Source organism: Psammomys obesus, unplaced genomic scaffold, assembly GCF_907164565.1.
Source record: "Psammomys obesus unplaced genomic scaffold, mPsaObe1.curated_primary_1811, whole genome shotgun sequence".
Taxonomy (NCBI): Eukaryota; Metazoa; Chordata; class Mammalia; order Rodentia; family Muridae; genus Psammomys; species Psammomys obesus.
This window is the reverse complement of record NW_026595981.1, coordinates 21,558,996-21,582,854: the sequence shown is the minus strand read 5'-3', so window position 1 is coordinate 21,582,854 and position 23,859 is coordinate 21,558,996. Positions and strand designations below refer to the sequence as shown.

The following is a 23,859-nucleotide window of genomic DNA, read 5'->3' as shown; positions in this document are numbered from 1 at the left end:
AGAACAGAACAGAACCCTTAGGAAGAGCGAGGGCTCAGGGAGCCTCAAATCATGCTGAGAATCAACCAATCCCAGAGCAGCCGCTGCTTCCCAGACTCCATGAGGGAGCCACACATACCTTGTTTTTCTCTGAGTGGTCAGCAATGGTCTTGAGATGGCTCACGAGGAATTTAAGCGTTTCATAGTAGTGTCCTGGGAGATCCCGGATCTAGGGGACAGGAGGAAGGAAAAGGGATCAGGCTGTGATCCAGCCTCCACCATGCCCCAAAGGGACTCCCACTGTCCCACCACAGGGAGCTGGATTCCACCTTCCAAACCCTTCCTTAGTACACAGGGGAAAACTGAGGCTATGGTAGAGAAAGATGCCATGGAAGGCCCTGGGAGAATGGTCCCCAGCTGCCCCTTCTGACTGCTGGTGCTCTTTCCTCACCAGCTTCCGAAGGGTCTTCATCCTCTCCCTGGAATCTTCTATCCGATTGGCCTCGATGAAGTCATTGTATTTGTCTAGAATGCAGGAGAGATCGTCAGTGGTGAGAGGCGCCCCCTCCCCACTCTTGGGAGCTGAGGATCCCAGCCAGGAGGGGAGGGCATTGCTGCGGCCCACGTTCACGTGGGATGAAGACCAGAACTTTTCACTGATCACTGAAAAGGGTGTCCCTCACCCAACCCCCTTCTCTAGGCTAAAGATCCCAAGGCTCAGGAGGTCAGACAAAGAAGGGAGGAGCCTTCAGGCAGCTCACCTGCCCCACCAGTCCCCAGCTCCTGAGGTTCCCAGAGATGTCCCCAGGGAACTTGCATACTAAAGGAAATAAGCCCTTTCCCCATCCTCCTCGGGCTGGTGGCCTCCATCAGGTCAGCTGAGCCAACCTCCAGCACATAGGAGCTTGGCATGGCCAGGCCCTCAGTACCATCCCCAGCACCCCAAAACATAAAAATATAAAACAAAGTTCATGTACAAGGACTGCCGAGGTCATGCTTTAGGGCTGGAGCGATGGCTCAGCGGCCGAAGGAGCTGGCCACAGCACCGCAGAGAAAGCTTGTCGCGGCAGCGTGCCGTGTCACCCCAGCACTGGAGCTCACTGGCTGGTCTGCCTAGCTAACTGGCGAGGCCCAGACACATCGAGACCCTGTCTCAGAAAATAAAGTGGAGAGTGATAGGAGGGGACACGCAGTGGGGAAGGGCATTCCCACACGCCTGGGACCAGTGAGCGAGCATCCGATTCTACGCTACATCACACAAGGCAAGCTAGTTTAGTCGTGCGACAGAGTCTAATATGTAAATCGAAACAGCAAAGGTGAGGGCCTGTGGGTGGCGCCATGTATAAAGGCGCTCGCTGCCAAGCCTGACAATCCGAGTTCGAGCTTGGGGTCCCACACAGTGGAAGGCGAGAACAGAATCCTGCAAGCTGTCCTTTGACCTCTACATGAATGACTTGGCATGTCTGGGTACTGCCCTCCTCACACTAAATAAAATAAATGTAATAATAATTCTGCAAAGATCAAAGGCCAAGTTGGACATGTCGGCTCATGCCTATGATCTCAGCACTCAGGAGGCTGAGGCAGGAGGCTTTCTCTAAGTCTCAGGCCAGTCTAAACTAGAGTAAGAACCTGTCTCCTGTCTCAAAAGGAAAAACAAAAAACAAAAAATGCAGCGGAAAAAAATATTTTTATAATCACTAGGCCTAAACATGAGCTACTAATAAGATACATTAATAAGATACATTAAAGAAAGAATAACTCCTTGAGCATTAAAAAAAGTATTGTTTTGGGCTGAGCGATGGCTCAGAGCTTAAGAGCACTGGGTCCTCCTCCAGAGGTCCTAAGTTCAATTCCCAGCAACCAAATGGTGGCTCATAACCATATATAATGAGATCTGATACCCTCTCTAGTTTGCAGACAGAACACTATATACATAATAAATTAAAATAAAATCTTAAAAAAATATATTGTTTTCAGCTGAGTAGCAGTGGCTCAAGCCTTTAATCCCAGCACTCAGGAGACAAAGACAGGTGAATCTCTATGAGTTCAAAGCCATACTGGTCTACAGAGAGAGTTTCAGAGCAGCCAAGGGTACACAGAGAAAGACTGTCTCAAAAAACAAACAAAACCCCCCAGTTTTCAGGATCAGTGACATAGTCCAGTTGATAAATGGACTTGCTGCCAACCCTGACAACCTGAGTTCAATCCCCGGGTCCCACCTGGCGGTAGAACTGACACTAGAGAGTTGACCTCTGACCTCCACACGCATGCTATGGCTCCTCCCCTCCATACTCAGTAAATAAATATAATTTTATAAGATTTTAAACACGTTTCAGTTTCTTTCTTTTTTCTTCTTCTTTTTGTTTTTTGGGACAGGGTTTCTCTGTGTAGCTCTGGCTATCCTGGAACTTGCTCTGTAGAACATGCTGGCCTCAAACTCAACTGCCTCTACCTCCCAAGTGCTGGATTAAAGGCCTGAGCCGCCACCACCTGGCCTGTTTTCAGTTTCTAAACTGGCAACTGGCTGTGATGGGATACACCTGCAATCCCGGCATCCAGAAGGCAGAGGCAGGAGGCTGTTCTAAGTATGAAGTTAGCCTACACAGCAAGACCTTGTGGAAGAAAGAAGTAAAAGGTGAGGGGAGCGGCCACAGCACAGAGTTGCAAGGATTTGTTGCAACTTTGCAAGTGTTGAAGACTTTGATCCCACCCTGAACCTGAGGCTGTGAGCTGTAACACCCTGTTTCTTGTTTGTTTGGTTGAGCCCTATCACACAATTTTAATCCAAGAGCTTTCTGCTTATATCAGATCAGCAAAAGCTTCAAATGCTAATGGCAAAGCCGGGGCTGTCATCCAGTGGCACCGCACATGCCCATGATGTGCAAGGCCCTGCACTTGATGGCCAGACTGCAAAAAGGAAAAAAAAATTGAACAAGGTATGGAGGAACCTGCTTATAGTAACAGATACTCACAGGGCAGAGGGAAGAGACGGTCTGAGTAACTTAATTTCTCAAAAGAAACGGTAGGTGGCTGGAGAGATGGCTCAGCGGTTCCCTTTTTGCTCTTACAGAGGACCTAGGTTCAATTCCCATGACTTACAACCCTCTGTAACTCCAGTTCCAGGGGAGCTAATGCCCTCTTCTAACTTCCTCAGGTGCCAAGCACACTCGTGGTGCACAGAATACATGGAGGCAAAACACTCGCATACACACAAAATAGGCCAAAAGGAAAAAAAAAAATTAAATACAAAGGCTGATGAGATGTCTTAATGGGTAAAGCATCTGCTGCCAAGCCTGACGACCAGAGTTCAATACCCAAGGCCAACAGGTTGAAAGGAGAGCGCCAACTCTGCAAGTTGTCCTCTGACCTCCAAGTGTGGCACACACACCCCTACCCCACCTCCCAAAAAAAACTAAAGATAAAAATAAGCTGTGCAGCGACATTGCGCTCCTTGAATCCCAGCACTTGGGAGGCGGAGGCAGGTGGATCTCTGAGTTTGAAGCCAGCCTGGTCTACAGAGTGAGTTCAGGACAGTCAGGGTGACACAGAAATCCTGCCTCAAAAAACAAACAAATATGTGTGTGTGTGTGTGTGTGTGTGTGTGTGTGTGTGTGTGTGTACACATATGTATAATAAAAATAAAACGACAAAAGTGACTCTATTGACAAGGACAAAAACGACTCTATTGAAAAGGACGTCAGAGTCACGCTTGTGCTACCAATGGGAGTGTGAACTCGGCCTCCTCCTCGCAATCCACACCAGCTCTCACAGGGAGACACTAGCCCACCGCTGAGCATCCCCCTACAGGCTTGTGAGGACTCAAGGACGGGCACTGCAAGGCTTGAGGAGGAGCTGAACTCCCATCAATAGTGGAGCAACTGGAAAAAGCACGGGCCAGCGACTTCCTTTCCTTTTACTTCACGCAACAATGAAGGTAAAGCCTCCTCACGCTGGCTGTGCTGACACAAAGGTCTGTCTCTTTCCCATCCTGTGCTGGGGACTCCATGCTTGAAATAAGTCATCGTGAGAATATTTACACCATGGAAATGAGAAAATGTAGCAAACGGATGCTTTTCTCCTTCAGGGCCCGTTGTCAGCCCTCACCAGCTCGCCACTCAACTCCCCCACTCTCCCCAGCTTGGTCTGGACATCTCACTCACAGATAAAAGTCAGAAAAGAAACACAACAGAAGGGCAGATCTGGTTTGTCTGTTCATTATTTGTTTTGTTTTGAATTTTGAAAACAGGGTCTCTCCACATAGCCCTGGCTGTCCTGGAACTCACTATGTAGACCAGGCTGGCCTTCAACTCCCAGAGATCTGTCTGCTCCTGCCTTCCAAGTGTTGGGACCAAGCTATAAGCTACCACGCCCTGCTTGTGATTTAGTTTTTGAAACAGGCTTTTGTTTCATAGTGTTCTATGTAGCCCAGGCTGGCCTCAAAAGCATCCTCCTCCTGCCCCAGCCTCCTGAGTGCTGGGATTAAAGTCAGGCGCTGCTAGAGCTGCTCAAAGTGTTAATGATGAGCTAGAGATGTGTTTGTGGCCAGATGCCTGCGGTGGAATCCCGGCCATGCCACACACGGACTGGGTGACCTTAGCAAGTCACTTCACCTCTCCCCCGAGTTCCCGTGTCTTGGCCCGTGAAGGGCGTTGATGACAGTTCCTGTCCGGGGAACAGTTACAGGGGACTCAGAGCTCGGGCTCAGTGCTCAGAGCACGGGCGTGACCTCAGGGAGGGAGGGTGTCGGGGTTCTGCATGCACACATTTCCTTGGAGTAACAGGGAACGGCGAGGACGGCGAGGACGGTGTGTCCGTCTGTCTCGCCTCCACGCCTGCTCACTACTCACCATCAGTGAAGAGGGGCTCCGGCAGCTTTCGGAAGAAAGCCTTGAGCAGGCTGCTGATCACATTGAGGTCCTGCCAGCGCTGTGGAGGAACAGAGCCGTCAGGGCGCGGCAGGCTCATCCCGGGTACTCACGTCCCCATGTCCATACCAGCCAGGCCACCAAGTGCCACCCCAGTGCCCAGGCCTCCACGCCTGTCCAGAACACACGCTGGACTCCAGCTAGCCCAGTGGGCTCAGTACTGCCTACCACAAAACACAAGAGGACCCGAATGAGGGGGACAGAAGTGGGGGAGCCACCCCACAGAAGCCTGCCCTGGACCAGAACTCTCCACTCTGCCCTGCACCCCGCCTCACTGCCAAAGCCCCAGCAGCCACGAATGCCACCGCAGTGTCATCCGTACCACTTTCTCCGACTTTCTTCCGGTGCCTGTACTCTCTCCGGTTTGTCGCTCTCTCCCAAAAGACTGTGCTCTGTTCGGGGCCGGGATCCAGACGATCTACCTGAGGGGTGACTTTGTCCCCCAGGGGCTCTTTTTCCGTTTTTCTATGTGTGTACGCATGTATGGGAGTGGACATGTTCGTGCGTGTGGAGGCCTGATCGGCCCTCTAGCAGTCTTCCACCTTATCCACTGAGGCAGGGTGTCTCAATCAAACCCAGAGCACACCGATTTGGCTACTCTCCTTAGCCGGCTTGCTCTGAGGCACCCATCTCCACCTCTGAAGACTGGAACTACAGGTGGGCAGCCATGCCCACCCAGCATTTGCGTGGATCCTGGACCTCTATGTGCTGGTCCTGAGACCTGCTTAGGAAGCACTTTAATCACAGAGCCATCTCCCCAGCACTTCTTCCTTCTTTAAAAAAAACATTGCTTATTGCTCGTGTGTTGGGTATGTGTAGATGTGGAGGTCAGAGGACACAGTCTGGGAGCTAGTTCCCTCCTTCCTCTGTGGGCTCCGGGGCCGTTTAAACTCACCATCAGCCTTGCATGGCCTGTGCTTTCACCTGCTCAGATTTGTCTCCAGTCGGGCTATTTTGGTTTTCTCAACTGGGCGCGGGGCGGGGGGAGGATACCACACATGTGGCTGGGTAGAGGCCAGGGATGGTGTCAAATTTCCTCCAGTACCACACACATGTGCCTCAACACATAACTTATTTGCCGCAGATGGCCACTGAGTTTTCTAAAAGAAACTGCTCTATAATGCAGAGAAGGAACCGCCAGGTCATGCTGTCCACCAGGGGGCACCCACACCCCACATGCTGGAGCTAGGCACCAGGCTTAGCCATCTGGTGAGAACCACTCAGAACTGCCGGGAGAGCATGATCACCAGAGACACAGTCAAATGCACACCCATCACCAAGAGCCTTCGCTCGGTCCAGGGAGTCCCAGCATCACCCTGTCCACAGGCTCCACCCACAGCACCGACTCCCCGCACAGCCTGGAGCAATGACAACCACCGTGAGTGACGCCTGCTCCCACACTGCGCAGCCAGCACACCGGGCATGCTTGCTCCGTCAGGCCAGCTGCCCCTCCAGCCCTGGCTATGGTGAGCTGATGTGTTTCACTGCATGCTGACCCCATTTGAGGTATCTCCTACATGCCCCTCTCCACTCCTTACCTCCAGGCCCTGAGGGCTGAGTGTCTCTCATCTCCCAGCTGCCAAACCTAAGCCCTCTCAGCTCAGCCTCTGGTCTGTGATCGCATCTGCTCCCATCCCACACTTCCTAAGGGCCCAGCCTTCTGCCCTTCCAAGCTAGTTTCACTCTGCCTTTCCCCAGGCAGCAGTCCTTGGTCCCAGGCTGTCTGTCACATGACTCCACTTAGTCAGGGCCTAAGGAAACTGTCAACCCATACAGGTGATGTACCATCACCCCAAATTCAATGGGGCCTCGATCTGACTCATTCCCTCTTTCAGCCTCTGTTCCTCAATGCAGTCACCAGCTCTCTTCTGGTCTCTGCCCCTCCTCCCTCCCTCTCCCTGCCTCCAGTTACTCAGTGCCCAATGAAGCATCCTGACCCTCAGTGATCCCCTACTCTCCTGCACTCACAGCTGTCACTCAGCTTCATACCCTCCTCTTGGCCGTGCTTCTCAGCGTGAGAACTATGAAAAGCTCCTTCCTGCCCACTGCCCAAGGTCAAAGGTTCCGGGAACCCGTTACAAGCCCTGGGCCTTACTGTCCCCACCCCCAAACACAGGCGCATCTACCTTTCGTCCAACCCTCACACCCTTCCACCAGCTTTAGGCAACGCTGTCATTCCCTACCGGGCTACCCACGTGCTCCCCCACCCTGCTCCTGCCCTCTGCAGGCCCTCAATGACAGTCCCTCTTTGCTCTTGTCCTCCATGTCATATCTCTATGTCTTCTCTCCCCGAGTCCCAAAGACAAAAACGCTCTGTGTCACAGAGTCTGTGGTGCTCCACTAGCCAGGTTCGTGGCTTCCCCCTGCCAAAGCCTTTTTCATTAGAGCCCCTTTGGTCAAATAAAATCTTACACAAGGCAGGCTGGTGAGAGCTGGCGCAACAGCCAAAGACACCGCTGCCAAGCCTGCGGAGCGCAGTTTAATCCCTAGAACCCCCATGATGGAAAAAGAGAACCAACCCCACAGGTTGCCCTCTGACCTGCACGTGTGCCCCAAAATACATAATCCACGCAGGTCCCCCATCAAATAAATAAACCGATGTGAACAAAACCCAAGGTAACATTCAGAGCAAAGCAGGGTGGCCCGAGTTCCAGCCAAGGACAGAGGTCTTGACCTGCGTGTGGCCCCTCGAAGCCCCTCTGGGAACCCTCAGACTCTAGGAACCGCTTGAGAACTGCAGCCATGCTACGAGCTCTTGGGTGTGGTGTCAGCTACCTCTCCATGTGGCTCTCAGCTTTAGCCTCTCTTCCCAGGTTACAGCCTTGGTGGCTGGCTACTCTGAGAGCCTGGCACATCCCCTTTCTCCAGGCCAGGGCTCTGCAGGCCTCAGCCAGCATCCTATTTTTGTCCAGCCTGATGCTAAAAGACTGCAAGGGAGGGGAGGATGAACAGGAAGGGGAGGGGGGAAGAGCAGCAGTAACAAGAAGCCTAAAATGCTCACTAGCTGGCTTTCTTGGAAGTTTAATTCCCAGCCAGCGTTCAACCCTCTCTCTGCCTGTACTTGACTTTAACTGAGAGAACTCAGCCTATCCTAAGCGCTCATGTAAAACTGTCATCCAGACGAGGAGGCCAGCTACCCTGCCAGTGGCACATATCTGTAATCCCAGCACTTGGAAGGCAGAGGCAAGAGACTCAGCCTGGGCTACATAGAGGACTCTCTCCGAAAACAAAAAACAAAATTCCTGCTTCTGTCTCAGTCCCCATCTGGCCAGGGCCACATTTGTTTTGGGGAGATGCCCACTGGGGCTGGCTGACTGGGCAGGCTTTCTCCTGTCACCTGGACCCGCTGGCCCAATGACAAGCACATAGTAGAACAGAGTGCGTCCGTGGAACTCTACCGGCAGCCGTGCCATACCCACCTCATCCTGTAGGTTGATGTCACTGGGCCCACGGTTGAGCTGCTCCTGCAGGCTGGATACCACGGCATTGTTGCCAGGAACCCGGTAAATGCCAGTGGATTCTAGGCCCCGGGCCTCCACAATACGACAGCAGGCAGCCACGATCAGGGGGACACGCTGGGAGCACAGACAGGGGAGAGGGGTTAGGGATACGGCTGGCAGTTGTATTAAGGACACCCAGGGAGATGAAGTCTTCACTGCCGCCCTCTAAGAGTCAGAACAGGAGCCACTGACTCAGAAGGTACAGGCCAGGGTGGGCCTCAGCTCAGCAGGGTCCTCTGCAGGACTCAGGAACCCCCTCTTGGGGTTGGCCAGCCGGCTGTGTGTATGAAGGAGGAGCTGGGGCCACATTCCCACAGCTGTGGTTCCCTCCTTGGCCTTCCCTGTGCTGCCTGCTTCCAGCACTGTGGGGACCCACCTGGTTCTCGGTGGCAGGCTGGCACTCCTCCAACCGGATCCCAAATGCCCTCGGGGCAGCTTTCTTGTTCTTCTTGATAATGTTGATACCCCAGGGGGTTTTGGGAGCTGCAACACTGTCTTCTGGGATGAACAGTGGCAAAGAGATCGAGGGTCAGCTAGAGGGGCCCACAAGGGTCCTACACATTCAACGGCACACCCACACACCAGGACACAGGGACTTCATCAAAGAACCAGGGAGGCTAAAAATTACACCCAGAGAGAGAAGGACCCCAGGAAGGAGATCACGTCTCCATAAGAGCTGCTGGTGGCCTCAGGGACCACCAACCTGTGAGGGGGAGTGTGTTCCACATTTTGGCATGACCAAAGGAAATGTTTCCTTTCTGTTTTAGAAAAAGAGTCTAGAGGTTGGGGAGATGGCTCAGTGGTCAAGAGCATTGTCTGCTCTTCTAAAGGACCTGGCTTTGATTCCCAGCACCCACATGGCAGCTCACAACTGTCTATAACTCTAGTTCCAAGGGATCTGACACCTTCACAACAATGTACATAAAATAAAGTAATTTTTTTTTTTAAAAAAAAAAAAAGAGATTTTTAAACTAAAATAAAAAAATTGTGTGTACCTGTGTGTATATGTGGGTTGTGGGGGTGTTGAGGGGTACACACGGACGTCGGAGGTGTCAGATCTCCTGAAGCTAGGCAGTTGTGGGCTTTCAGAACCCAACACAGGCCCTCTGGAGCCTCCTAACCCCTGAGGGATCTCTCCAGCCAGGGAGTGCTTCCTAATAGCCCAGACTGTAAAGACGGAGGCTGCCTACAGAGTGGTCCTCTCATTCCCAAAGGACTGGAGCAGACCCCAGAGGGCCACCCAACAAGAATGTTGTGAAAGCAAGTCGGGATCCGGACGCTTCCAGCCCTGAAGCCTTGAGGCCGCAGAACCTCACAGGTTCCACTTAGGGCAGACACGCACACAGGCAGGCACAACGCCCACAGAGGCACACAGCGCACCCAGCCCTCCTACCCTTGCTTCCTGCAGCCTGGTCCTGAGTCCTGAGGCCGCGGACTGCAGTCTGCTTGAGGAATTCAGTCTTGAGGCCTCCCAGGCCCCTAGAGCCTTTAGGGGAGGAATCAGCTTTGGGCACAGAGCTATGGCTGCAGAGGGGAAAAAGGAAGGGAAGGAGGTGTCTTCATCTGGGCTGGCCCAGCACGCCACTCCACTGGCCTCCATCCTCTCCAACAGAGACAGCTCCCAACCCCACTGGCCTTCCTCCCCACCACAGGCTGCTCTGGGAGAACAGGCCTTACCTCACTTTGCGATAATCATTAAGCTTCTTGCTGATCAGAGCTTGGTTGGCACAGCCGGGGTCCTGCAGCGGGGAAGGAGAAAAGTGCCACATCAGTGCCCACAGACCAGCACCAGGGCTCCTCCCTGGCCCCTGCCTCAGTCTCGCCCCTATCCACCAGGTGGACAGCACAGACCCTGGATGGACAAAGGCCAGGGCTGACCTCCCTGGACAGCTGTGTGACTTCGGAGAAGCCGCCCAACATCTCTGAACCTCAGTCACCATGGCAATAAGCTTAGTGAGGCTGGATAAGACAGCCTCTGGGTTAGGGTGCAGAGCTGTGCAGCCCTCCTCCCGGGCCTGTCAGGTACGGAGGGCCAGTAACTACAGGCAGCCACTACAGTAACTCGGGACCCAGGCTCCCTGCTGTGGACAGAAGACACTATCCTCAGGAGGAGAGGACCCCGCCAGGGAAAAGGCTTGTCCTCAGGGAGAGGGTCATCCAGGGGCTACCCGAGCAGAGCCCAGGCACACTGCCCTCTTGGTGACGCCGGCCTCCAAGCCCTAGACGATACCTTCCCCTGCACAGGTGTGTCAAATGACCTCTGCACAGATCAGAGCAGGCCAGCGATTCCCAGGAGGGATGTCTTTTTTTCTTTTTTAAGCTCTTCCCAAATCCCTGCCAAATCACTTGGCCTAACCCCTGCCCCTAACCTGCTGCCAAAGGCTAAGTGAGGTCAGTGTGTCTGCCCTCTGACTCAAGACAGTGCTACACCTGGGCAGGACAGCTCATTCTGCACCTGGTCCATGAAGATTGCCTACTCTGTCCTGACAGAGGCTACAGCTGGCCCAGAGCTGACCTCTCTGGGCCAGAGCTTGCCCAGGGCAGTTCCAACAATAACAGTAATTACTGCCATTACTGCAGTTGGCCACCGGACCCTGAGGACACTGGCTGCCCTGCAGCCACTGGGTATACCTCTGTCCTCTACCCAAACCCAGATGGGCAGTCCCACGGTGGATTTTTAATAGCATTCTCTAGGAGAGGGAGTGGGGCTCAGAGTGGCCACCCTAGGTCACAACAGCTGAGAGGCAGCCCTGCCCTGCCCTGCCCTGCCCTGCCCTGCCCTGCCCTGGTGGCCCGCTGGGCATAAGCCCAGGGCCTCACCTCGCCCTCGGCCCTGCTGTTCTCCCGGATCGCTCTGATCCAGCCCAGCATGTCATCCCGATCCTCAGCCTGAAAGAGATATTCACAGAAGTCAGCGGTGGTCAGCCGGAACACGTGCCTCCTCTTGGTCTCGCTGTAGGAGATGTCCACCAGGCAGGAGCCGATGCAGACGGGCGCCGCCTCGTCCTCACCTGCGCCGGCCGCCGCAGCCCCCGCAGCCGCCGGCCCGGGCTCCCGCCGCTCCTTGCTCAACGAGAGCGAGCGCGCGCGCAGGACGGCATAGACGCGCTTCCACTGGCGCAGGCCGCCGCCCGCTTTCTGCAGAGAGACACAGGATGGAAGAGACAGGGCAGCGGTGAGAGCCAGGCCCGCCACGGGTCGCCTGAGGCTGAGAAGCAGCAGGCAGTGGACTGCAGAGACAGATCCCAGCCCGCCCAGCCCCCCAACATGTACCTGCACGGCCTCCAGCCAACCTGTGGTCCCAGTCCAACTGCTCAGACCTCTCTATCACTAAGACCCAGGATGTCAACTCCCTCCTACTCTAACTACCTGCATTGCCAGACAAAAGGAACAGCTAGCATAAAAACCTCACCAGTGGGTGTGGTGGTGCACACCTCTAATCCCAGCGCTTGGAAGGCAGGGGCAGGCAGATCTCTGTGAGTTTGAGGCCAGCCTGATCTCTGTGAGCCAAAGGTGTGAGCCACCACTGCCTGGTTGAGAAACTCTTGGAAATAATATCTTACTAAGCCATCCCTTACATATCACCCCCTTCTTATGTGTCCCCTGTCAACACAACTGTGATGGGCAGGAGCTGCCAACAGTCTCCGGAGGCTGCTCTCCCCAAGACTCCCTCAAGACTCCACTAAGGGTGCCCTGCCTGGAAGCCATTCTCGGGGTCACCTGGGTTCATCATCGGCATCACAGCCAGTGGCTGCTCTCAGCCCTTGCCTCACCACTCCATGGTCCCTGACATCATGCCTCTCTTTCCCTCACTCTGTAGACCAGGCTGGCCTTGAACTCAGAGATCCACCTGCCTCTGCCTCCCCAGTGCTAGGACTAAAGGCATCATGTCAGCTTCTCCTTCCCTTGCAGGCACATATTCTGGGGTTCCTCTCAATCTCTGGCTCTCTACAGAGTGAGTTGCAGGATAGCTTGGGTTACACAGAGAAATCCTGTCTCAAAAAGGGGGGGGGGGGGATGGCTCAGTGGTTAAGAGCACCATCTGCTTTTTCGAAGGACCCAGGTTCAATTCCCAGCACCCACATGGCAGCTCACAACTGTCTGTAACGCCAGTTCCAAGGGATCTGACACCTTCACACTAATGCACATAAAGTAAAAATTAAATAAAAATTTTAAAAAGAGGGTCATGTGCTCTTAACCACTAAGCCATGTCCCCAGCCCCAACCTGTAGCTCCTTCCTTACCCAGAGTGAACCGCCACTTTGAGACATTTGTCTGGAGACACGATGGAAGGGAAAGGTGTGCCCAGCAGGGACTAGCCCAGGACGACAACAGCCGTCCACCTGACAGCACAGCATTAGTCCTGGTCCAACAGGCAACAGAGGAGGAAGGAGGCCTTTCAGAATGAGGCCTCGGGACTCTGTCCCGAGCCCTCCTCACCCTGCACACCTCCTGAAGGGACACAGTGCACAGCTGTGGCTTTTTTTTTTTTTTTTTTTTTTTCACAGCTGTGGCTTTAAACCACCGTCTGCTGATGGCAACTCCCAACCGTACAGCATCAGCCTTCGGGAGGCACCAGCCCAGTCTTGAGTGGCTCCAGGCCTGCTCAGCAACACCCCCCACCCCTGCCTGTAACTTGCATTAGCATGGGTAGGGCCCATGCTCCCTGCCCACTGTCGTGCGTGCATGGGTCTCTGCCTTCAAACCTGTTCTCCACCCTCGTGCCTTTCCCAGCTCGATCAATCCACCCAGTTGCCCCGAAACCTGGGAGTTGCCCTTGACATCTAGCTCATCAGAAATCAACTCTCCTGCTCCCAGAATGTCACCTGCCCAGACCTGGGTGCCGCTGTCCTGCCCACTTACTGACCTTCTCACCTGGCAGCAGCACCGACCTTCCCAGCCCCCTTCACTTTGGCCCTCTAGGCAGCAGCCCCACAGTCAAGTAGAAGAACTTACCTCTCCTTTGGTTGGCCCCTTGAACCAAACAGAAGGTCCTGAGGTCCCATGCTGGCCCTCTCCAAAAGCACCTCCCTGCTTCCTCTGTCTTGTCAAGCCACCAGGCTTTTGCCTGCCAGTGACTGCCACAGCCTTCCTTTCTTAGGGCCTGGGCACTAGCTGTTTCTTCCCCTGTGGCCTGTCTCCTCCCACCCCTTATTTATTTATTTTTATGCATGGGGAAATGTGGGTGTGCCGTGGCATGTCAGTGAAAGTCAAAGGACAATTCGAAGGAATGAGTTTCCTACCCCACCACGTGGGTCCCCGGGATCGAGCTCAGGTCAACAGGCTTGGCAGCAAGCACCCTTGCCTGCTGAGCCATTTAGTCATCCCTCTCCTCTTTTTCTTCTCTCTCTCTCTTTTCCTTGAGTTGTTTTAGAGATTGACCCAGGGCCTGTCCATGTCAGGTAAGTCTTCGACACTGAGCTATATTCCCAGCTCCTAGCCCTATCTATCCCAAAACTCACTCTGTAGACCAGGCTGGCCCTCAAACTCAGAGATCCACCACCTGCCTCTGCTTCCCCAGTGCTGGGATTAAAGGCGTGCACCATCACACCTGGCTGTACTTGGGTAGAGTCCAAGCGATGAGCCTAGCATACCATCACAGAGCTGCTGGGCCAAGACAGTGCCGACTGGACAGGCCTGACGCTAATGTAATTGGTTGGACACCTGCTTCAGGAGAATGGCTGTCAGCATGAGGTGGCCCCGAAGGCCCCTCTGAGACTAACAGAGCTGGATAACCTTGAGTAAGTCAAGTTTTTTCCTGGCATCAATGTCCCTGCTAATTACTGAAGGAGATGTTGGTATAATGTTCTTGTGGAATATATATGTATACCCTTGTCCATTCAAATGCTGATTTCTCTACCCCACTACCTGGTTTCAATCCAGACATTGCATTGTGATGCTTATTCTAAGCATCACCTGTCTCAAGGTTGTGTAAACATGCTGCCATTTGTTCTCTGTACTGTCAATAAAACAATCAGCCACAATGCTGAGCAATGGAGAGAATCAGGTCCTGGTTTGGAGCAGAGGAGAAAGAAGCAGGTGGGAGGAGAGATCCCAGAGGAGAAGACCAGGAAGCATCAGGAGAAATGAACTGGACCTAAGATATGACTAAAAAGCAAGTATAATGTGAGAAATCTGAATAGGAAGAAGCTATGCGGGCTTGGAGGTATAGGATGGAGTAACTGTTGCCCAGCATCGTGCTCTAGGTTAATTAAATAAATCCTAGTCTCTGTGTGGTGATTTGGGTATACAGCTGGTTTAGGAATAACCGATGCTTAACTGAAAGATAAATCAAGGGGCTGGAGAGATGGCTCAGTGGTTAAGAGCACTGTCTGCTCTTCCAAAGAACCTGGGTTCAATTCCCAGCACCCACATGGCAGCTCACAACTGTCTATAACCCCAATTACAAGGGATCTGACACCTTCACACTAAGGCACATAAAATTAAATAATTTTTAAAAAGATGAGTCAATATTAAATATTAATAATCATCAACAATGAGAGATAAGCAGCAAGCTGCCATGGGCATGTCCCTCAAAGAGCCGGCTCTGGCGTAGGGAGTACCACATGCACGTGCCCATCCTCTGGAGGAGGCCGAGGATGTGAGAGGGAGGCTGGGACTGCTGGGGTACATGAGAGGAGGCCACAAAGCAGGACCCCACCCAGAGCTGGGGTCGAAGGCTGACTTCAGGACACTTCTTTCCTTTCTCAGGCAAGGCACCAGGTAAACAAGTGACATTGGATTTTGGCCAGCAAGAGAGTGGAGCCCTTCTACTTCAGAACTGGTCAGTGGGCCAAGGAGCCAGTGCCTTATCCCTGCCCAGAAAACACTGAAAGTGGAGCCAGGCTCCCTGGAGACACGTCACCAAGACAGTTCTCCACCATGGGCTTAGAGGATGCTGTCTACACCAGGCTCTGCTTGTATACCTCACACAGCCACCTGGTCCTGGTCCTGCCCTCCTGGTCCACCCTGCCTGGAGTGACTGCCATCTTCCTGGGTCTTTTTAGTTTTCTGGCCAGCCGTACCTTCCCAGTTCCCACTTCCTGTCAAGACTCTGTTGTGTCGAACACCTTTAATCCCAGCACAAGGGGGCAGAGACAGGCAGATCTCTGAGTTCAAGGCCAGCCTGGTCTACAGAGTGAGTTTCAGGACAGCCAGGGCTACACAGAAAAACCCCTTCTTGGAAAAACAAAATAAAACTCTAGCTCTTGGAACACCCCCTCCGGAGGGGGTGTTCCTATAATCTCAGCATCCAAATGCTGAGGCAGGAGGATTGCAAATTCATAGCCAGCTGGAGCTGCATAGTGAAAGCCTGTCCTTAAAAAAATAATCTCTCAGCTGGGATTGATTGGTGAAACACGCCTGTAATCCCAGCACTCAGAAGGTGGAAGCGGGCAGATTTCTGAGTTCAAGACCAGCCTGGTACACACAGAGACAGCCAAGGCAACCCAGAGAGAAACCATGTCCTCAAAAAGAGGAGGGGGCTGGAGAGATGGCTCAGTGGTTAAGAGCACTAGCTGCTCTTCCAAAGGTCCCGGGTTCAATTCCCAGCACCCACATGGCAGTTTACAACTGTCTATAACTCCAGTTCTATGGATTCTGACACCTTCATACCAATGCACAGAAAGTAAAATTAAATAAATTATTAAAAAAAAAAAAAAAAAAAAAAAAAAGGAGAGAGCACATCTGCCGAGTCCTTGTCGCCTCCTTCTCCCTGAGGCCACACAGGTGCTCGTGCACACCTGAAGGATACGGTGACAGCCAACCTTTTCCCGGGAAGTTCTTATAAGCGGCTCCTGGTCCCATCCCAGGGCCTTGGTCACGTAGACAATAGCAGTGACATGAACTCCTTCCGGCAAAGACACGGCACTCTCCTGTCACACAGCTCCCCGTTCTACCCAGTATCCCAGGGCAGAAAGGTTCCCTGGGTACCAAGACTCCCACTTCACCTTCTCCTACCTGCCTGGGCAACCTGGCTCCTGGCACACTCCTCTGCGCCTCCCTCCAGCCCTTAGTGAGGGGATCTCCCCCAGAATACTCCCTCCCACGGACCCCTACAGGCTTCATGTCTTCGGGACATCCTAAGCCCACCCTGCTGAGCCTCTGAAGCCCGGTGCTGACAGCGGGCACATGCCATTGAGGAGCAGCACTTTCTCTGGGGTCATCAACCCCAGGAATAGGACCGGGCAAGCTGCCTCCCTCGCCTAAGTCCCTAGAAGCTCAACAGGCCCTCAGGAGCAGGAGGCTTCGTGTCCATGAACTCCAGTGCTCTCCGGCCTACAGAACCTACACTTCACCCCTCGAGCCCTCTTATAGCTCAGGAGATTTCAGTGTGCTCCTGAAGCCATAGGCATGTGTGGCTGTGCAGGAATTCAAAGTCTCACTATTCCAAAGTTCATTCTTTCCAGGCACCACCCCTAGAGGTACAGGCTCCGTAACCATGAATTTAACCAAACATGGGTCAGAAGCACTCAGGAGAGAGCCCTGCATCTGTACCGAGGGTCCAGATGTTTTTCCCTTCCTCATTCCATAAATGTAACAACTATTTACACAGCATTACATAGCATGAGGCAACATAAGTCATCTAGACATGACATACAGTGCATGGGAGGATTGTGTAAGCCACACAGAGATACTGATCTGCTTTATGTAAGGGACCTGAGTGTCCGGGAATGTCTGGTACCCAGGAGGCTTCTGGAGCCATCCCCCCAGAGACACTGAGGGACGCGTGTCATGGCAGTGAGGCGGAAGAAACTCAGCCCCCAAGTGCCAAGCTCTGTGGGACCCCAGCCTCACTTTCCCCCTATCTTTCTGCAATGCTAAGAATGAAACCCAGGCCCTTCCATAAGTCAGGCAAGAGTTCGTTAGGCACAGCCCCCCAAAAAAAACCACTATTTTTTTTTTCTCATGTGTGCACGTGCGTGTGTGTGGCATGGCTGGGACTTGAAACTGTGCCCTCATGCCTGCTAGGCAAACATGCTAGGCCAAGAGTCTGCATCCCCAGTCCTTGTTCCACAGTTTATTTTAGTAAGTTGACAAGGCTGGCCTTGAACTCACTGTGTAGCCTGTTCATCCTCCTGTCTCCAGCCTCCCCAAAAGCTTGGATTACAGACTAGTCTCACACAACCTGGTATGGTACATACTATGTTCAGACCATGTCTTTTAAAATACTTAGCAGCAGATTAGGAAAAAACATTAGTCAGCTCTCCTTGTTCACACTGAGTCACAGGCACTAGGGATGGAACCCTAGAGAAACAAGCCATGCCATCAAGAATCAAGGCCATAGCCGGGCACAGTGGCACACACCTGTAATCCCAGCACTCAGGGAGGCAGATGCAGGAGGATCCCTGTGAGTTCAAGGCCAGCCTGGTCAACAAAGCAGGGCAGCCAAGGCTACACAGAGAAACCCTGTCTTGAAAAAAAACAACAAAAACAAAACAAAAGAATCAAGGCTTGGTTTTTCTGAACTACCCTGCCTCCTTTTTCTCTCTCTCTCCAGCCCAGGACTCTAAGCCTGGGACTCAAGCTCATGTCTGAAAATCAGAGCCCCACCTTCTCTTCTGAATCCTGTTTTTCCCTTCCTGCCCCCTCCTTACACACTCAAGCAGACACTTGTCTCTCACCTGGGTCCTGTAGTGGCTTTAAATGGTCTCCTTCCTCCAGGGCATCTCTCACTAAATCACCCCAGGAAGCCACATGAGTACTTGAAAGCTCTAGCTCTAAAAGCCCCAAGGGTTTCAGCTGCCTTTAAGCTAAGCCTGCGCCCTGAGGACCTCACAGGGCTCTGAGAGAACTGGCCTCCACTTCCTTCTTGGGCCTCAGCATCACCTAGGCCTTGCTCCTTTACCATAAGCCCCTGCGGTCACTCAGGGTCACTGAAGAATGGTTTGGTCAGGATTCCAAACATAGCTTGCTGTGTCCTCCCAAAGCAGGAGCACCTCTCCATTAACCTCCTTTTCGGGGTTCAGTAAATACCCTCCCCCCAGAAGCTCTTCCTGGCAGCTAACCTTGATTCCTCAGGCTATGGCCTAAGGTGGGTTTTTTTCCGTTGGCTCCAGAGGCTTCAGGGCAGGTATAGGAGGACCTGGAAAGTTCTCCCAGAGCCTGTGTTCAGCTCAGCCGCCTTCCTCAGGCCACCTTACCTTCCCCTTCTTGGTGAGGATCTGCTTATAAGACAACCAGCCTTCTCTCTTGATGTCACTGAAGGCTGCATCTGAGAGGTCGGAGGTGGAGTGTCGCTTAGAGGGGGCATCGGCATCTTCAGACGTGCCCCAGCTATCTAGAGACTGTCGGGAGAAAACATGAGGCAGTTTAGGGGGGCTCCCATAATACCAGCATCTCAGGAACCCCATGGACCGCTGGCAGCCACACGGGCCTGTCGCACGTCTGTGCTGTACTGTGTGACCTCATGGGCCTTGCTTGTCCTCTCTGGACTGTTTGTGTTGAGGTCATGAGACCTCACGAAGAAGCCAGAAAGGAGGAAAGCTCGACCTGCCAGAAGAACTTGTGCCTCACCACGCTGGAAAAGCCAATCCGGGCCTTCCTTCAGCTTTAGAGCCTCCGGAGAAATGAGGAAACAGGGGAAGCAACTGTGGCAATAAGGAGTTAAGTAAACAGGGGAAGTGGAAATATCAACAAAAAACAAGAAGTGATGAGGCAGGTATCAGGCCCACCAGGAGTTAAACAGGAAGTGATGGTGTCAACAGGAATCCAGCCTCAGAGCTGGCACATCCAGGAGACTTCAGTAAGCTGAGGAAGTGATAAAGGGGAGCCAGGTGGCCCTGTCTTAAAGGTGCTAAGCTAACAAAAGACTCATGCACGTGAGGAAAGTGCATAAACTACCAAAAGGAGTCAGAAACAACAGGCATGGGGGTGAGGCTTCAGAGCAAACCTCAGAGGGCCCGATGACAGTAGCCACACAGTGCTTCCAGCACTTGGAGGCTGAAGCCTGAAGATCTCAAGTTTGAGGCCAGCCTGGGTTAAACCCTGTCTTCAAGGTCTATCTAGACCTTGTCCTAAGGAACCAAGGGCCAGAAAGATGGCTCAGGGGTTAAGAGCACTGGCTGCTCTTGTGGAGGACCCAGGTTCAGTTCCCAGCACCCATGGGACAGATCCCAGGGGATCTGTGACTCCAGGCCCAGGGGATCCAACGCCTTTTCCTGACCTCCACAGCAGTATGCATGAGCACAGTGCACACACATATGTACAGGCAAAACACTCATACACAGCTGGGTGCGGAGGCCCACACCAGTAATCCCAGCACTTAGGGATTAGAGAATCAAGTGGATCTCTGTGAGTTTGAGGCCAGCTGGTCTACAAAGTGAGTCCAGAGCAGCTACACACAGAAACCCTGTTTCGGGGGGGGGGGGGGGACGGACACACGACACTCATACATATGAAATGAAATGAAATAAATAAATCCAAAACTAAATTAAGAAAAAGAATCTGGAAAGACCCATACTGTGAGGGCAAAAAGCACCTATAGGTCCAGCTCCAAGAGGAAATTTAGAGCTGGAAGCAAGGTGAAATGACACATGCCTTTAATCCCAGCACCGGGAGGCAGAAGCTTGCAGATCTCTGAGTTCAAAGCCAACCTGGTCTACAGAGTAAGGTCAGTCAGGGCTACATAGTATGACCCTGTGTCAAAAGAAACAATAACAACAAAAAGAGTTGGAGATACTGCCCAGAGCTAGAGTTTGTGCCTACCACACTTGAGCCCTTGGTTCCATTCCCAGCATTGGGGGGATAGAGGGGGGAGAGGGAGAGAGAGAGACTGTTCCGTGATTTGGGACTTTCCAGATTCACACACACACACACACACACACACACACACACACACACACACACACGAACGCACATGCTTTTGCTAGCTTACCCCATCGGTGAAGAAGCTCCGCAGCATTCGAAGGCTGGGCACACGGTTGGGAAGGCGCCTGGGGAGCAAGGACTGAAGGTTAGATTCTCATCACCCACCCAGACCCATGGCCCAGCCTAGGAGAACAGAAACCACCCCGCCCCAGTCCAGACAGGGCCTCACCGGAGCACTCGGCCCTCATCCCGGAAGGTGTTGAGCCCATCATCACAGGACTTGGAGCGCTCCGTGGTGATGGCCAGCAGGTAGGAGGAACGGCGGCCTGCCTTGATGCTGCCTGAGAAGGTGCCCACATGAGGCCGCAGGGTTAGCAAAGAGCAAGCAGGTTGGGAGTTAAACTAGGAGCCCTCCCTTCTGGTCAGGAGCGGGCCCTCCCATGGGACCCCAGAACAAGCAAAAAACATTTGGAAGCAAACAGACATTGGGCCAAAGATACACAGGGACTGGGCAGCAGAGGAGGGGGAGACACAGGATAGAGATACTCACTGCAATCCTGGGAGTAATGGCGGCTGAGGGCAAAGGTGAAGGTTGGTGAGGATGGGCTTGTGCCCAGGACAGGGGCTGAGTTCATGGCACTGGAGACCACTGCGGAGGCAGGGACATGCTTGGCTTGGAGGTCAATGCTGGGGCTGGTGGGTTCGTCTGCCAGCAGAGAAATGAAGGTGTGAAGAACACAGGTCATGCTGTCTGGACATCCCGGTCTAAACAGGGTTTGGGCGCACAGACAGCAAACCCTCACTAGGGCATTTCTGGCAACAGGCCCACGAGCCCTTAGACAGTGGTCAGGGAGTATCTCCTCTTAGCAGGAGCTGAGCCTCCCGATGCATCATGGACACTGAGGAGTGGGACCAAGCCACCCCCCTTGGAGAGGCCTCCTATTCTATCAGGTTGGCGGCTTCTGAGACAAGCACCTCACTGTCTTCATCTTAGATGGGGAAGCACCTGACAGAGGCTGAGCTGGGATTTCCTGAAACAGGGCTAGACCTCCAACACAGGCTATTAATGGCATCGCACCACCCTGCCTAAGCTTCTTCCTAGTTCCCAGGATGCTCCCGGATCTTAGGCCCAATACCATAATCTTGTACTCTAGGCTTTCTCCACAGCCCCTAGACCCAGCCCAGCCTAGCTTGCTTCCTCAAAATGCTAACATTTTTCCTTGTTCGTTTTGCAGTCCCATCCTCGATATGGAGGTGAGGCACCATCCTCTGGACAAGCCAGCAAGCTGGGAGCACCCTCACCTCTCTGCCGTCTTGCCTGCCCCCCTTTACAGGCAGCCATCACAGCCTCCTCTGTTCCTAGGGTGAAGTCCAAGCTTGGTCTTGGACAGAAAAGGACCAAGGGCCTGGAAGAGCATTCTGCCTCTCCCACCACAGGCTCTGCGTATTCCCATCTTTTCTCTTTGAACATTCTTCCTCAGACTACTTCGAATTCTTTTTAGCCAAATGTTGTTTTTCCAAAATTTTCCCAGTGCCGACCACACCCATGTAGGCCACAGAGCCTGTCCTCATCCACAGAGGCTGTCCCATGCACTTTCTGTCTGACCATCCATCCCTCAGGTAAGCCTGAAGCCCAGCACAGCACCTGATGCAAACATCTGTGGAGGAGGGTAGGATGGGAAAAAAATAGATGGAAACAAAAAACAAAGAATGAAAGACACAAAGAAAGGGTGGAAGATAGAATAGGAGGAAGGAAGGAAAGAGAAGAGTTAAGAATGAATGAATAAATGGAACAAATGACTGAATGAACAAAGGAAGGAAAAAAGGGAAGAAGGATGGATGAAGGAAGGAGGGAGGAAGGAAAGAAAAACTGGATGGAAAGATGGCCAGAAGAATAGATAAATGGGAGATAGGATGAAAGAAAGAATGGCTGAAGAATGGACAAACAGATGAACAGATAGAGAACCCAGGTGATGCTGTTGGCACACAGCCCAGAGTCTAGGGCACAGTAGATGGGTAGATGGGACCCAGAAGGACAGAGACTGGGATCTTTAGCTGCTTGTAAGCCCGCTCACCAATGAAGGGGATAGAAGCCAGAGAGTCTTCCGGAGTGGCCAAAGGAGCCACCTTCCTGCCTGGGCGTTCCCCTCTGGCCTCTGGTTCTGGGGACTCATCACCAAATCCAAGGTTCATCTGCCTTGCAGGGGTTAGCTGGACCTTGCGACCCGTCGGAGGCTTCTGCCTCAGGACCACCTCGTCACGGTGATCCTCTGCAGGAGGCTCTGGGGCTCGAGTGCTAGGATCTGGCCGGACGACCCTAGGTGGTTCGGAGGCCTCGGGTGGGAACGATGCAGGAGACTGTGCCAAGATGAAGGTGGGAAGTCCCCCAAAAGGTGAGTCCCGGAAGGAGGGCGCGTGCAGGAGGCCAGTTCGGCGCTGGAATGATGGGCTATAGCTCCGATACCCAATGTACCCGATGTCATCCAGGCCCTGCAGGCCAGATGGGGGAGGGGCCTGGGACCCTGGCAGGTCCCGAGAAGGGCAAACAGAGGTGCGGGCAGATGAACGCTGGGGAGCCCAACCACAGCGTTCAAGGCGAGGTGACACCAGTGCTCCTGGCCCCAGTGCTTCGGCAGAGCGGGTAGCCCTGCTCAGGTAGTCATCTGAGCGAGCTCGGTGCCAACCCTCCTGGCCCAGCTGGCTCAAGGCATCCTGGGAGGTGGAGCAGGGCCATGGGTGGTGGGTATTCACATCCTCCAACCGGTCCTGGGAGGCACTGCGGGCCCGAGGTGGCATGGCGGGGCACCGTCTCTCCCCCGCCCTGCGGGGTATCTGATTTGACATCCAGTGTGACAGAGCCTGCTGGCACTCCAGTCTGCTGGGAAGCACCCGGCTGCCAGGCTCTGGGAAGGCACGGGGCGTCCGGGACTCTGAAGGGAGGTGGGGAAAGGCACCAGGGCTTGGGCGGGGCTGGCTCATCCCCAACGAAGAGTTGTCCAGGTGGGCACGGGTGGCAGATGGGACACGGGACCCTGGGTCACTCCAGGCAGCAGGACTCCGGGACTCCGTGGGTAGTGCTGCAATGGGCTCAGGCACCATAGTGGCCCAGGCAGGGGCCCGGGTTGGCGGGGCATAGGTCTTCCGTGGGTAGCAGAGTGGAGGTGGTTCTGGGATGCTTCGGGCCTCTCCAGAATACGGCTCGTTGCCCTTCAGGTAGGCATCCTGGGAGTAGGCCTGGCCAGAAACACAGAGGCATAAAAGTATGACCAGATTGTATTTAGAGGACAGGCATGAGACAGCCCTAGGATGCAAGGTCGTCAGAAGGGAATGGAAGGGAGATGATTAAGTAGGGGTGTCCTGAGTGGATGAAGGTGTGCTCCACAAAGAGTCCAGGGGAGGACAAAGAAATCAGAATCTCTCAGTCTCTCTGTCTCTGTTGCTCTCTCGCTCTCAAAAATAGTCAGATTTTTCTGAGACTTTTAAAACAAGGACAGCCTTTAGCCACAAACATTCCAACATCTGTGTGCTTGGGTCCTCCCCCATCCTGTCCGCTGGTTCCTACTGTTTCTTTATGCCCAACGATGCCCACAGCCCCTGGAATACAGAGGAGAAATCTGTCAAGGTGGTAGAAGACAGTAGAAAGCTGGC

At 53.4% G+C, this 23,859-nt stretch overlaps 1 protein-coding gene across 4 annotated transcripts in view; it reads right to left on the bottom strand.

Annotated features, from left to right (window-relative positions):
• Arhgap23 (Rho GTPase activating protein 23) overlaps positions 1–23,859 on the bottom strand; it is a 93,453-nt gene that overhangs the window by 23,920 nt on the left and 45,674 nt on the right. For 3 of the 4 annotated variants that reach the window (XM_055619626.1, XM_055619625.1, XM_055619628.1), the window contains exons 7-19: positions 22,287–23,445; positions 20,762–20,917; positions 20,441–20,552; positions 20,279–20,336; positions 18,546–18,689; positions 11,225–11,542; positions 10,082–10,143; positions 9,798–9,928; positions 8,781–8,902; positions 8,324–8,479; positions 4,827–4,905; positions 431–504; positions 119–208 (exon numbers count right to left, since the gene is read on the bottom strand). In XM_055619626.1, the coding sequence (XP_055475601.1) occupies positions 119–208; positions 431–504; positions 4,827–4,905; positions 8,324–8,479; positions 8,781–8,902; positions 9,798–9,928; positions 10,082–10,143; positions 11,225–11,542; positions 18,546–18,689; positions 20,279–20,336; positions 20,441–20,552; positions 20,762–20,917; positions 22,287–23,445 (2,661 nt within the window). The remainder of the gene's footprint in view (positions 1–118; positions 209–430; positions 505–4,826; positions 4,906–8,323; positions 8,480–8,780; positions 8,903–9,797; positions 9,929–10,081; positions 10,144–11,224; positions 11,543–18,545; positions 18,690–20,278; positions 20,337–20,440; positions 20,553–20,761; positions 20,918–22,286; positions 23,446–23,859) is intronic. The other variant, XM_055619627.1, reaches the window with a different exon arrangement.